This window comes from Podarcis liolepis, assembly GCF_965112155.1.
Source record: "Podarcis liolepis genome assembly, chromosome: 3".
Classification (NCBI taxonomy): Eukaryota; Metazoa; Chordata; class Lepidosauria; order Squamata; family Lacertidae; genus Podarcis; species Podarcis liolepis.
This window is the reverse complement of record NC_139557.1, coordinates 84,844,798-84,858,661: the sequence shown is the minus strand read 5'-3', so window position 1 is coordinate 84,858,661 and position 13,864 is coordinate 84,844,798. Positions and strand designations below refer to the sequence as shown.

The 13,864-nt window shown below is 43.6% G+C and overlaps 2 protein-coding genes across 4 annotated transcripts in view; one reads left to right on the top strand and one right to left on the bottom strand.

Annotated features, from left to right (window-relative positions):
• The window catches only part of XPO5 (exportin 5), a 34,988-nt gene extending 31,562 nt beyond the window's left edge, over positions 1-3,426 (top strand). For both annotated transcript variants that reach the window (XM_083497099.1, XM_083497100.1), the window contains exons 30-32: positions 82-222; positions 424-588; positions 1,919-3,426. In XM_083497099.1, the coding sequence (XP_083353225.1) occupies positions 82-222; positions 424-588; positions 1,919-2,056 (444 nt within the window). In that variant the 3' untranslated portion in view covers positions 2,057-3,426. The remainder of the gene's footprint in view (positions 1-81; positions 223-423; positions 589-1,918) is intronic.
• Positions 3,427-3,794: 368 nt separating this feature from the next.
• Positions 3,795-13,851, bottom strand: POLR1C (RNA polymerase I and III subunit C). Of its 2 annotated transcripts, none has more exons than XM_083497108.1 (9): positions 13,723-13,851; positions 12,621-12,692; positions 10,844-10,951; positions 8,905-9,037; positions 8,293-8,409; positions 7,899-8,048; positions 6,271-6,420; positions 5,420-5,536; positions 3,795-4,457 (listed from the first exon to the last, which is right to left on the bottom strand). In XM_083497108.1, exons 3-9 carry the CDS (start codon positions 10,925-10,927, stop codon positions 4,339-4,341), a joined length of 870 nt encoding a protein of 289 aa, XP_083353234.1. In that variant the 5' UTR covers positions 10,928-10,951; positions 12,621-12,692; positions 13,723-13,851; the 3' UTR covers positions 3,795-4,338. The 2 variants fall into 2 exon arrangements, with proteins under 2 accessions (XP_083353234.1, XP_083353233.1); XM_083497107.1 differs by lacking the exon at positions 13,723-13,851 and adding an exon at positions 13,408-13,707.
• Positions 13,852-13,864: the final 13 nt, after the last annotated feature.

The following is a 13,864-nucleotide window of genomic DNA, read 5'->3' as shown; positions in this document are numbered from 1 at the left end:
AGTGAATCGTAGAAATCACCTTTTCTGGGAAGATGGGTAGAATCTGGGTTATCTTGCTACATGTTCATCTGTCTTCTGTAGGCGCTTACAAAGAACATGATGATTCCTGAAGCAGTGACCTGGTTTTTCAGAAGTGTATTGACAGGTTTACAAGTACATGGGCAACACGACGGGTGTATGGCAGCTCTCGTTCACTTGGCCTTCCAGATCTATGAAGCTTTGGTAAGGAAATGCAAGGGAAAGAATTTCTCTTTCTCTCTTTGTCTGCTGCCATCTTTGAGGATTAGTGGTGATGCAAGCCCACTGAACCACCCCCTATGACCAGATTTGGATCTGGGAGGGAGGCTCTTAATTTCCCAGGGCTTATGTGTTGGTTTTGTTCTGGTAACGATCCTTGTTCACTATCTTCTTTGCTACTTGAAGCGTCCACGGTATGCTGAGCTGAAAGCAGTGATGGAACAGATTCCAGAAATTCAGAAAGACTCCCTGGAACAGTTTGATTCCAAGCTACTCAACGTAACGCTACAGAAAGTAACAGACAAGCGCCGGAAGGACCATTTTAAACGCCTGATCGCAGGCTGCATAGGGGTAGGTTGTGGCATCAAGCAGCACAGAAACAGCTCTCTTTCCTACCTCCAGGGAAAAAATGGAACCATGTTGTTGTTTTCATTTATTAATTGCTTCCCATGAGGCATCCCGAAGCAATTTACAACTCTCTCTACCTAGGCTACTGTTAGATCAGTGACAGCTTTTTTAAGCCCATTAGTCCTGACTCTAGGTCCCACCAGCCTCGGGTTAGTCACAACAGTAGCAAAACTCAAGTGCCTTTCTCTTGAGGTCTAGTTCTCTTTAAAAATAAAGGACCTAGGCATATATTGGCTGGATGGATACAGCTTCAGTGTGAGATCCACTGTGGTGTAATTGTTAAAGAGTATTGGACTAGGACTTGGGAGACCCATGTGTAAAATCCCCACTCAGCCATGAAACTCACGGGGTGACCTTGGGCCTGTTGCTCTCCCCCAACCTAATGTACATTTGGGAGGATAAAATGAGGAGGCGGAGAACCATGTTTGCCACTTAAAGCTCCTTGGAGGAAAGATAGGATATATAATAATAAAAATATTAAATAAATAATCACAGTTTGAAAGCACAATATGCTGATCTTTAGAGCAAAGGTTAAAAGTACCTCTCTCATAGCTTGTAATCGGTGGCAGGCCAACTGTTAAGAATGCATTAGCAGGGAGAAAGGTAAAGGGACCCCTGACCATTAGGTCCAGTCGTGACAGACTCTGGGGTTGCGGCGCTCATCTCACTTTATTGGCCGAGGGAGCCGGCATACAGCTTCCGGGTCATGTGGGCAGCATGACTAAGCCGCTTCTGGCGAACCAGAGCAGCGCACAGAAATGCGGTTTACCTTTCTGCCGGAGCGGTACCTATTTATCTACTTGCACTTTGACGTGCTTTCGAACTGCTAGGGTGGCAGGAGCAGGGACTGAGCAACGGGAGCTCACCCCGTTGCGGGGATTTAAACTGCTGACCTTCTGATCAGCAAGTCCTAGGCTCTCTGGTTTAACCCACAGCGCCACCCGCATCCAGCAGGGAGAAAAGTCATTAGCAAAGATAGCATTTTGTTGCTGGCGTGCAGCAAGTCAACTCCTTGTTTCAACAGAACTGATAGAAGGATGTTGGCAAGGCTTAAAGTACCTTACAGACACTTGAATTGGCTTTGACCCTATCATGGCTCTACCACCAGCTGCCCAGGAAGGTTGAGTTGTTACAATCTCACAATTAAAGGGTTGTGGCAAAATGAAAGTGTTTTATTGGCATGGGAGATATTTTACTTTTTCAGCAGAGGAAATTCTACTGGAGTTATTCTGCATGTGCAATGCCTAATGGAGACTTCTCTTGTTCCTTACAGAAGCCCCTTGGAGAGCAATTTAGGAAGGAAGTTCATATCAGAAACCTTCCCTCTCTTTTCAAGAAGGTGAAGGCACCCCTAGATACAAATACATTGGATAATGAAGATGGAACCCTCATTGCGCTCTTTGAGCAATAGAAGCTCAGGACACTTTCACTACCCCCTTTTCTATTCTGTGTTCTTTCACGGTAGCCATTTGCCTACTTTGTCTACTCTTCCCCCTGTGTTTGGATTCAGCTCTCTCACTGGCCCCCCAGCTCTTTCTGCTTCGGAGGCTGGAGGACTGAGTTCGTCACATCCCATCTACTACATAAAACCTGTTGGATTTCCCTATTTCCATTTGCAGCTTTATTGCACAACCTCATTTTCCTTGGATGGAGCCTAGCCATTCAGCCCTATCAAATCAGTGGACCAGTTCTGTCGGAACTAACTTTCACATGGGCACACAATGCTTTTCCAGCGAAGGCAGCATGCTGCCAGATCTCTACTATGTCTTCAATCAGGATCCCTGCACTGTGGCTGCCTCAATATGGCACTACCAGAGGACTCGTCTGCTTCCCTTTGGAAAGGCCCAGCTCTTCCAAGTCTGCACACTGAGCATTGCTGAACCCGCCAAGTCTCGGCCAACTTCAAGTTTCTCTAGAGAAGCAGCACTCTGCCATATATCCCATCAAACCGGAGACAGTTCAGGAACTAGTGAAGTCTCTCTTACTGTCAGTTTGGCTCAGCCGTACCTCAGGAAGCCTGAAGTGAACTATCGGTCCTCGTTTGGCCTAAGAACATTATAAAAATCGTATCCTAGCTTGAACTCTGGTCTTTGCTGTCAGAAGCCCGAGTACTGTAGACGACAATAGCCCAGGGATACTTTGTGCTGGTCTGAAATACTTAACAACTAGGATGAAATGCTGCATTTGGGGGCGCAGCAGCAGTGTTCTGGATTATCCTCTGCAGTGCCTGATGGTTCAAAATGCCTCCAAATCAGGCCTTAAAGTAGGTTAGGGTTTGCTTGTATAGCATAGGATTCCTAGCCCGCTTTAAAGTTTAAATCTTCAGCACTAATTTGGTCTTTGCTTAACAACTGCCGCAGTAGTTTAGCTGGAGATGCAAAAGAACGTTCATTGGAGAGAAGTACCGGTATGTTTTTAAGTGGCTTTGCAGTGCATAGATCTGGTCACATTAACAGAAAAGTGTGAAGGAAGCAGGCCTTAAGCTGGTGTTCAGATCCTCACTAGTACCCCCAAATCTACTCCAACTTCCGTTTACCCTCTTAAAGTCTTGATCTCAGTGTAACTTTTATTAAAACAAAACTGCCACGACAAATAGCGTTGAAGTCTAGCCTAACTGTATTTATTGTGTCATGAGTATATTTTTAATTTTCTGTGGCCATAATAGAAAAAATAATAATAATGTTAAGGGGTTTTGGTAGGGGTGTTGTATCTAAAGATGCCTCCAATCAATTGTGATACACCTCTGAATGTCAATAAAGCTCTTTCAGTTTTATACATAAATTCTTGGTCCTGGGTTTATTCTCACTAATTTGCAGTTCTCACTGAAGCAACTCTTCTCATGTTTGAATTTTACAGCAGCTTTTTTACTATGGCAAAACTTTTATAGGTCAAAAGCTGCACGATTACATTTGCAGCTGGAAAGCTCACCAAATCTATTTAGTCTAAATAAAGTTCATTGCTAAAATTATCTTGGCTATTCATTCTGAATATGGGGTAAAGATCAGTCCCTTCCCTTTATCACGCTCCTCAACAGCTGAAATTGCCAAACTACATATAAGCTATTAGATCAATAATTAGCCCAGCTGCACCTCCGTTCATGTATTAAAATAAAGCAGAAGATAAAAAAAATCAGCTTACTCCATAGGCAGTTGAGGCCTCAAAAAATATTTAATAAATAATAGAGAAGCTTAATGACACCGTATTTTTTAGAATTCTGCTATTTGAGTGGCAGAAGAATCATCATAGGCATTAGACCTTACTGTGTAGCACCTTTGAGATTATCCATCAATATACATCAGTGGAAAGTTAATGGCAATTCTCAGAAAAGGTGGTCCTGTTACAGGTCTGATGTAGTCTTTAAAAAAAAGCAACTTAGAAGATATTGCAATTTCTGGAGCCTACCCATCTTCTGCTTGCAGGATATTTTTTATCCACTTATCATATATCTGGCAAATTTGGTCTTTGCAATAAGCTGCCTAGTGGCATCACATATCCTTGCCTTTTCAGCCACATATCAAATTGAGTGCCACAAAAGTAAAAGGTACATAGCCACTTCAGTCTTTCACATCTGTGGTAGAGGGTCCGTTTCTCCTTGTCTATTGACCCAGACTTGATTGACGCCCTCCTTCATGACACAGCTGCAGCAATCCCAACCAAGTGAATCCTTATGCTGAACTTTTCAGAAAGAAAAACTTATTTCTTTTGGATGAATTTAAGCTCCTCCAGGAACTGCTGACACTTTCCTATCAATACCTTGATCGCTTCACTCATCAGCACATCTGGAGGCAAGACACCTGTTGACTCAACAGAAACTGAAGAAACGGGATAGAATTAGATCCAAGGTAGCCAGTTTAATAACTGAAAATAAAAAAAAACACCGCACCCCAAAACATGCTCCAGGCAAGGCAATTCAATTGGCAACATAATGCCTCAAATGCACTGTGTGGTTTTATGCTCTTGTTAATAACCCTAAGAATTCAGAACAGTCTTAACATCCAATGGGAAAAGAGGACATTTCTGTTAGGGTGTGAAACCTAAGACGCTGGCAAGTTAGCAATGTCATGTAACTTTAAGTAGTCAGGCTCGTTAAGTTGTTAAGATGCTCAGTATATAAAGAGTGTTTGTTTCTCTGTGGTGTGGGGCGTGAAGCAAAAATGTCCGAAAGCTCCGGAGGTGTTTCTGTTATCTTTCTGCAATAAACCTGTCTTTGGAAAGACAGGCTTCCCTGTGTCGTTATTTCTTTGCTGCTGAGACTCTGAAGCTTGTACTGCAACAAGAATCTCTGCACTGGACTTAATTAATGCTCTGCAAAGAGAGCTGTTGCTGGTGGCGCAGCGGAAGCGTTTACTGGACCAGTACACAAACTCTCTTAATTTCTGCTCTTTGAAAATCTTTGTTTTTGTAACCATCAACCATGTAACCAACAACAACACTTTACTGTTTTTAGATTTTTAAGCACGGTTGAAGGGTAAGCTTAAACGTTTGAAGACTGAAATCTGGTGCTAAATCTGCAATCCTGACTATTTAGAAATAACTCATATTTATGACTTACTCTCAGGTAAGTAGAATTAGGTTGAAGCCTTACTCAGCTAAAATGATTGCCAACTTTGTTTCACATCAGTACATACATAAACAGATTTTATATAGAACTATAGGTAAAAGCATAGAAAACTACTTGAGGCCCCTTAGACGCATGACTTCCACCCACAGTTACTACATATAGTAAAATGTCAGAGAAAGGGGCAGCAACAGAAGCATTTGAAGGCTTACTCACAGATGTAGTGATCTCGCACCCGAGCCAAGCGCACAAGGTTTTTCAGGTCATTGTGACGAAAAATTTCTCTACTGAATGTGTCCAATCGAGCGTTAGCCACTCTTGCCACTTTTTGCCCTAGTGAAACAGACCAACACTTAATATGCTAAACAGGTATGCTAATGTGTTTACTGAACCTTCCCTCTCTACTGCTGAATTATGACCCTTTCCGCAAGGGGCATATATTCTAATGGAAATAATTTCAAAGAATTTCCTCAAGGCCAGAGCAGTGGGGCCAAAGGTGGCATTTTCCAGGCTAGCCAGAGGACAATTACAGTTGAATCTTATTATGCATAACAACAGGCCTCAAGGGAATTTTACTCCCCAAATATGTGTGCATAAATCATACTACTATTTTAAGGAAATCACCAAGACCTCAAAGAGAGTTTTCACAAGCTAAAATTATCCTGACATGTTGATGGTCAGATAGGATAGGATCCCTGAAACATTGTGAAGACAACAAGCAGAAGGAAAGACTCATAGCCCCAAGTTTTCAATTTCTACAAACCACACTCGACAAAATACCTGGGGGGCAAGGTGCTGTAGGCCAGAAATGAGACCTCAGAAGAATACACATTTACCCAGACTTGGTATAGAGATGGTGTATCAGCATTTCTGGTTTTCTCATCTCAATAAACATAGCCTCTGATTTTTGCAGTCTAGGGTAGAGATTGGCCCTCCAGAAACTGTTGAATGCCGAGTCTCTCTCATCAGTCCCAGTCAGTATGGCAAAGTCAGAGATGATGGGATCTACAGTCTTAACAGCTTCTGGAGGGTCACAGAGTCCTCAAAGGGGAGGAGGTACAAAATACCTTTGATTTCCTGGACCTCAATAACCCCAGCAGAAAAGCAGTTCTTCAGCCTCTCAGCTGCTTCTCCTTCGATAGGCTGTAGTAGAGTGATTTCTGGCAATAGCCGGTAACTGGCTGTAGCCACTGGAGAAAACTTTGCATGGTCTTTACCTGAGTAAAGAGAGTGTTCATTAAATAAAAAATCAGAGAGGGACAGCCAGTAAGCAACATGGAACTGTTGTTTATCTTTAATCAGCCACCTAAACTTATATACACAGCCAGTTCCTTGGTGGTTAATAATTCAAATTACCTGCACTACCTGAAACAGATTAGAAATCGGGTCATTTGGAATTCGAAACAGAGAAAGAATCTATTTCTGTTGCCGCATGATGGCCCACACACATATGGACTTTCATTAGCTGCAGAGACATCCTTTGATATCCATTTGCTTGTGCAACAGGGCTTTCAGTTTCTCCTCTCCCACTGCAGTAGCCCAGGCAGGTGCCCCCTAAAATCTGCTCCAGAGAGTCACCCAATCCCTGGATTGGTAGAAGGTAGACGGGTGGACTCTTTTTGAAAGACCTCCACCCTTCAGCATCAGGCACAGAATGTTCACATCACCTAGTTACATAAACTCATCAGTATCTTTTACGCTAGGAAAGCCCTTGCTAACTAATTTGAGTTTCCAGTACAGTGGTACCTTGGTTCTTGAAACTGATCCATTCCAGGATTCCATTCAACTCCCAAACTGTTTGAAAACCAAGGCGTGGCTTCCGAATGGCTGCAGGAGCTTCCTGTACTCAAGCGGAAGCCGCATCGGACGTTCGGCATCCAAAAAACGTTCGAAAACCAGAACACTTACTTCCGGGTTTTTGGTGTTCGGGAGCAGATTTGTTTGTCAACTAAGCCGTTCAAGAACCAAGGGTCCACTGTACCTATGCTAATCCAGATTGATTCAAATGATTTGGAAAGGTAGAATTTATACCTGACATGTCAAACTGGTAGCAAGGCTGATTAACATGTCACATTCCTAGACACAAAAAGCACCACCACTTTCCCTCCAAAGCTATGTACAAGTATCTAAGATTGGTCAACCTGAGTTCTAGGATGCTTTTCCTCGGCTGTACCACACAATTTAGTCTTTTACCTTCTGAAAATGGAAGTCTATAGTGCCAGTCCTGCCAATGTAGATTCTATTCCCATGGATGGTGTGCCATCTTCAACCATCCTCAAAATACTGATATTTGGTTATTCAGGCAGCAACCTTTTTAGGTGCATCCAATTGACGTGTGATGGCAGACACGAGCCAGGAAAGTAACCCCTGCACAAAAAGGTCACCGCCCGTACTTTACACAGCCCAAAGGTCACAGGCAGATCTTTAGCAATGCAAAGAGGTGAGAACTGCAAGGTCTCACCATGGACCAGAGACAAGTTTCTTCCTTAAAGGAAAGGCAAACTACTGAACAATCCAGAATGCCCATTCCAACAAACCAAAGACATCTGATCCTCTTGTAAAAAGAATCCTAGAAAAACACATCTTGTAAATCACCAAGGAGCAAATACTAGCCAAACCCAGAAATCTCAGGGATCCCATGCCCCACATTTCCAAAAAGTTTGCCAACTCCATCCCAGTACTCCAGCTGCCTCACCAATGCCTTTGACGCAGTGCATAAGTACATCGATCTCTTGGCCGGGCCGCAGCTGGGCAATGAGGATGTCGTCATGTACAGGACGGAACTTGGCATTCATGTTGTCGGCCTGAGAGCCCAGGGGCACCCATTCCATGTGCTTGCTGTAAACTGAAAAAAGAAAAGGCCAAAAAAGACCTGCGTCTGTAACAAGGCAGACAACTGAATCAACTCTTAATTCCTCTCTCCACAAAAGGAAACAAACAATAGGCTGGAAGCTGGGGAAGGCATAAAGCAATTAATAATGCAAAGCAAGCTCTGGTGTTGTCATCTCAGAGCTTCAGGAGTGAGAGAGCAAAGGGACTGGGGACTGTCTCTCTCATGACACTAATAGCAAAAGAAGGAGCAGCTTTACCTTTATGGTTGATATACAATTCGTTAGGGTCAGATGATTCCTTGGCTGCCTGAGGATTCCTCTGGCACTTTATTTTCAACTGGAATTGCAGAGTGTTAATTTCATCACATTCGTCTTCTGCAAAAGGAAAGGAAGAATAAACTGAAGCTACCCTGAGCAACTGCCGCTTCCACTGGATGCCCAGGTTCTTCTGGTGCAGGGGATGGCTAATCTTTTTGGAGGCCAAGCATTGCATTGACCCACAGTCAGCCACTGGAGGCCAGGAGTCAAAGTGGGTGTGGCCAAAGTGTAAGAGTGGGTGTGGCTGACTTCTAAAGGATGCCTTTTTTAAAAGACACATTTTGTTGGGGCACAAATACCTTTTGGTATTACGCAATCACAGCAGCGGAGTCATGGGTTAGTAAAATAAAATAATGATGCATTTTTTTTACTGGACAAATTGCAGAGAAGGCTACAAAATTTGGCACTGTAATATCACAGTGGAAAGGGATCAGTAAAAAATAAATTGGGGGGGGGGTTCTTAGTGGGCTGTATGCAGCCTGTAAACTAGCCACCATTGTTTTAATTTCTAGTCTGTCCTAGCCAATGGGATCTTCCACAAATTCTTCTCACCTTCACTCTTGTATTCAAAGAGACGAGGATCTGCACAGATAGGAATCAGTCCCAAGCGATGAGCTAGAATTTCATCCTGCACAATGGAGGTGTTATTGTACACAAAGACCTTCTCTACGGCCATGGTTGGCACCTAAGCAAGAGTAAAAAAGAAGGTCATTTCAAATCAATATCCAGACACATTTCCTCTCAAAGCAGCAGTCCTCAATAAAGAGCTTCAGAGATCATTTCAGCCCTACCTGCATTGAAAGAGGCCATGGTGCAGCTGCTCCTAAAGACGCTAGCTCTGGACCCTTTGGATTGGTACAGGTATCAGCCAGAACATCCCTTTTGGGGGAAGCTGATGGAGAGGACCATGGTAGGGCAGCTGCAGGCATTCTAGGAGGACAACTTGGGACAAGTTTGCCTATGGGATCACCTTACCCCACATGTGCCCACTTGACCCCTTCAAATGGCGGAATTGGAACTACTACAGATGCCACGTAATACCCATTTGAAATAACTTGGTTGTTTCGTGTGTGTAAGTTCCCTGCACTTTGGAACTCCCTGTGCCTGCTAAAATTATTCTTGTTTAGACAAGCCCAGCCAGATGCTTAGGAAGCTATGGTGATTTTAATCTGTTTCCATGTTTCAACCTTTGTGTGTTTTAAAGTATGGCTGTGATTTTTTCTCAGTTTTGTTTTTTTTATCTTTTTGTAAACTGTTTTGCAGGTGTTTTTTTTTACAATGAAGTGGTGTATAAATAAAATGAAAGTTTGTTTAAAACTTCACTATTGGATTTTAAATTTCTTTAACCTGCCCTGGAACCATATGGTAAAATGTGGGTAAGAAATCAAGTAAAATTAATAAATGAGGACCAGTTTAGTGCATTGATGAGGACGCTGGGCCAGGAAGTTTGTCTACACCTCACCATTAGCAAATTCATCAAGGATGGTTTAAAATATTACCAAGGCATTTTATTTTGAGAATGAGCTTGTGTGATTCAGCAAGTGGCCTATCTACTCCATTAGTCTGTTTGCAACAAAGACTAGCCAGGTGCCACCAAGAATCTCATAAGCAGAGATGCCACCATTCATTGTTAGTATGCAATGCAGGGGACTAAGATTTATACTGCTTCTAAAAACAGAAAAATTAGCAGGAGTCTTGTGGCACCTTAAATACTATCAAGTGCATTATGGAATTAAGCTATCATGGAACAGCTCAATGGGTTTGAGCATTGATAGCTCAGTTAGTTAGAGGGTGGTGCTGATAATGCCAAGGTCGCAGGTTCAATCCCCATATGGGACGCCTGCATATTCCTGCAATGCAGGGGGTTGGACTAGATGATCCTCAGGATCCCTTGCAACTCTACAATTCTATCATTCTATGACTCAAATTCATCATAAGAATTTGAAGGTTTTGTGTAGTCACATTGGCCAAGAGCTGTTCCTCGATCCATGCTCTATGAAAGTGCCTAACACCAATGGCCACTGACACATCCAATAAAACACTAAAAATCTGATTTATACAAATTATCCCCAAATGACTAGATAATCTATACACAGCACCAAGCTTGCTATTCCAGACAACAGTTTTTCTAGATTCTAATGGCATCTGAAATTCATGAATGTCTGCTTGCTTTCCATAACAGAGAAGTATATTTTAAACATTGCAACGTTCAGAAGTGTTTCTATATATTTCAAATGGTTCTCAAGGCCTCCCATCTCATTTTGCCCACATTGGAGTCTTTAACTAACCTGCTCAACAGATTTCCCCCCAACATATTTTTGTATATTTTTCAGGGAAATCTGAAATATATTTATTGTATATTCTAAAACAACTCCATTCTGGCCTTTTTGTACTTGCAGAAAGGAGTAGCAGCCAAACCTGGGCAATAATGTTCAACTAAAGGATTATCTTGCAAGTGTCTTATTAGTTGCTTGGGAAGAGAAATGGATACCTCAGCAAGCAAGATGCGTCGGAAGGCATTAGCAATGGCAGCATCAATCCCCACCATGTCAAATTCCAGAGTGCTTTCATCCATGTGCGTCACATCTACTCTGAAATTCTGTTGGGGACAAGAAGGACAAGTGTTCAAAATGGACATTGTTTGTAGGTTTAATATGATAAAAACGCCATGAAATAAAATGTGGCAAGTAACCCACACAACCCAAGGACCCATGGCTGGTGCTCATTGGGAACTGTAGGGTGGAAGGCAAGGAGACCAGCAGTAGGTGACACCAGAGCCAATGTCAGATAGAACCAACTAATTTTAGCTTTGCTACTATCCACCTCCCTGCTGAGTCGTACAAGGACAACACAGAGCCCAAGCAGGAGGAGGTTCATGGCCAGTGCTACCCCCTGGACTAGATGTAAGAAAGAAGGCAGGCACGAGAGGACTTGTTCAGGGTTAGGTGAGCTGGGTGGGCCAGTGTCATCTTTCTTCTAAGAGAGCACCCTTCACTGACAACAGTGCAATACGACACAACAGCGTAAAAACTTAATGACAGAATGGGCAAAGGGCAATTGAACCAGAGTGAAATGTTTGCGTGAATAAACATGTTTTAACTGCCCTTGGAGACATTATAATAAAGGGGCCTCCTGTATCTCTGACTGAGAGTCATTTGCCTACCACCACCAGCAGCATCATTCTCAACAAACCTCAAGCTAAGATGCACTTTTTCATTTGTGTACCTTTGAAAAGCCTCCTGCAGCACACTTTAAACCCACAGCCCAGATGCATAGTGTCCAACTAGGCTGACAGCATTTCTGAATTCTTGTCTGAACAGTACGACAGCCTGAACAAAGCTACAAATCATTCCTAACCACTGGCCATGCTGGCTGGAGTGATGAGATTTTTGATCTCAAGCATCTAGATGCAATCGGGTTGGAGAAGGTTGATCTAGAAAGACAGGATATTCCACAACCCTACAGGTTGCTATTTTTGCATGCCCCCACAATCACCGAGTGATGCAAGATTCCAGGGGTTTAGGTGGTTACCCAGAGTTCATGTTTTCTTTTGGAAATGAGGCACAGTGGAGATTGTGGTGTCTTTACAATATATGGTTTATTTACATACACACACACACACACATATAACCTGAGCCTACAATGGAGGGTCTTGTTTTTCCCATAGCCGCAGACTTAGATTCAATTAAAAATCAAACATTGATCTCAAATGTTGCTATGAGTCTCCCTCCAGCTTACTGCTGTAGTTCTATGTCACCTCACTGCCAACTGTCAATTCTTGCTTTTGTCTTTTTCCAGTTACCAGTCGGTTGAAGGAGGAGGGCATCCATTTGCTGCCTCACACAGATCCACTTTCCTTTGTTTCCCTTAACTGCTCATCACACTGGCTATCACCTCAACACAGGAAGCTAGTCTAGTTTATATTTTAACACTTGCTGGATCCAGGGGTTAGAAGGGAGCTGCATACAGCCTTCTTCCTCCCACCACAAATTCATAACACTATGAAGGACATCAGTAGGCACAAGAAAAAACATTAAGAGGAGGTGGGAAACCTGGGATTCTCCATATGCGCATGGACTACAACTTCCATCATCCTTAACTATTGGCCATGCTGGCTGGGGCTGATGGAGTTGGAGTCAAACAACATCTGGACAGCCACAGGAAGGCCACTGGAGGGGGGATCCCTGGCCTAAAGGAAGCCAGCATTTTAGAATGTCCAATAGGAAGATGGACTCCAACCCATTTACTTAAGCACCAAAAGTACTCACCTTTTCAAACTTCTCCTTGTCCCAGGCATCATCATATCCAGAGTAATTCCCAGGAAAGTCTGTTGTGTGGACCTGGAAGAAGAAAAGACCACAGCTCAGTGGTATAGCATGTAGTTTGCACCCACAAGGTTCCAGGCTTAGTCCCCAGCTAGAGCTAGGAAAGGCTCTTGCCTGAAACCCTGGAGAGTCGCTGCCAGCCAAAGTATAAGATACCAAGCTAGACAGACCCAGGGTCTGACTCAATGTAAGGCAGATTCAGATGTTCAAAGGGCAGAACGAGTGGCAGATATTCACTTTACGTAGGTATCAGCAGCACAAAGGGAGAGGGCAGAATTCACACGTGTGTGTTACTGGTTATCTAACGATTGCCCAATAAGTCGACTTGCATGTGGAAAATAGGCAAAACTTCCCAAGCATCTCAGACACATTACTTCAACTCTAACACATCACTTTGTTTTTAATGAAGCCACTTCATATATGCCAACCAATAGATGTTTTCTGTATTAGTAGAGTATTTTAGTTGGATTTTTGCATTGGGATTTTATTTTGTAATGGACATCAGTCATTAAAAAGACAGTATAAATAATAAAATAAATATATATGAATCGTTGAGCAGCAACTACGCCTGTCCACACCAAAGACTGGCGCCACGCGCACGAAACACGCAGCCCTCGACGCGTGTATCCCTTCCAGTCCCCATGAAGCCCCACACTCAGCCCTTTAGCTGCCTCCACTTCGGGACCAGAGATTGTCGCTCCTCCGGCATCTTTCCCGCTCTTTGACTTACGTTGCGGACGCCAAACTCGCCCAGGACCACCCGGCTCCGCATCTCTTCCACGCTCCTGGACGCCGCCATCTTTCCCTCCACCGGCTGCGGAAGAAACACGCAGCTGCGGCGCGCGGCGTCGAGTTTTGTTTTCAGGAGGAAGGCGGGGGGAGAGCAACGCTTTCTGAGTCACGTGATACAGGCCAGCCTATGGCTGAGGCACATTCATAGACCGAAAGGAAAACACGTTGCTCGCGTTCAACCTGCCATGTTGTGCGTGGCGTCAAAAAACGCTCTTTGTATCGGTTTGGCCTAGAGCTGAACGTATATTGCTACCTGTTAGGCTTTCCTTTTACTCTCTGTCCGTCTCTCACGGCCCGCAGCTTCATAGGTCCCTCCTTGGGCAGCCTAGTCCGGAGCAACCAAGATGGCGCAAAGGATATGTCGCCTGTCACGAAATGTCGCGAGAGCTCCTAAG

Coding starts and splice junctions, on each gene's coding strand:
- POLR1C (XM_083497107.1), bottom strand. CDS start 13,476: ATGGCGGCGTCCAGGAGCGTGGAAGAGATGCGGAGCCGGGTGGTCCTG. Junction 8,410..8,904: donor CTTTGAATACAAGAGTGAAG/GTGAGAAGAATT, acceptor TTCCTTTTGCAG/AAGACGAATGTGATGAAATT. Junction 4,458..5,419: donor GGTGCGAGATCACTACATCT/GTGAGTAAGCCT, acceptor CCGTTTCTTCAG/TTTCTGTTGAGTCAACAGGT.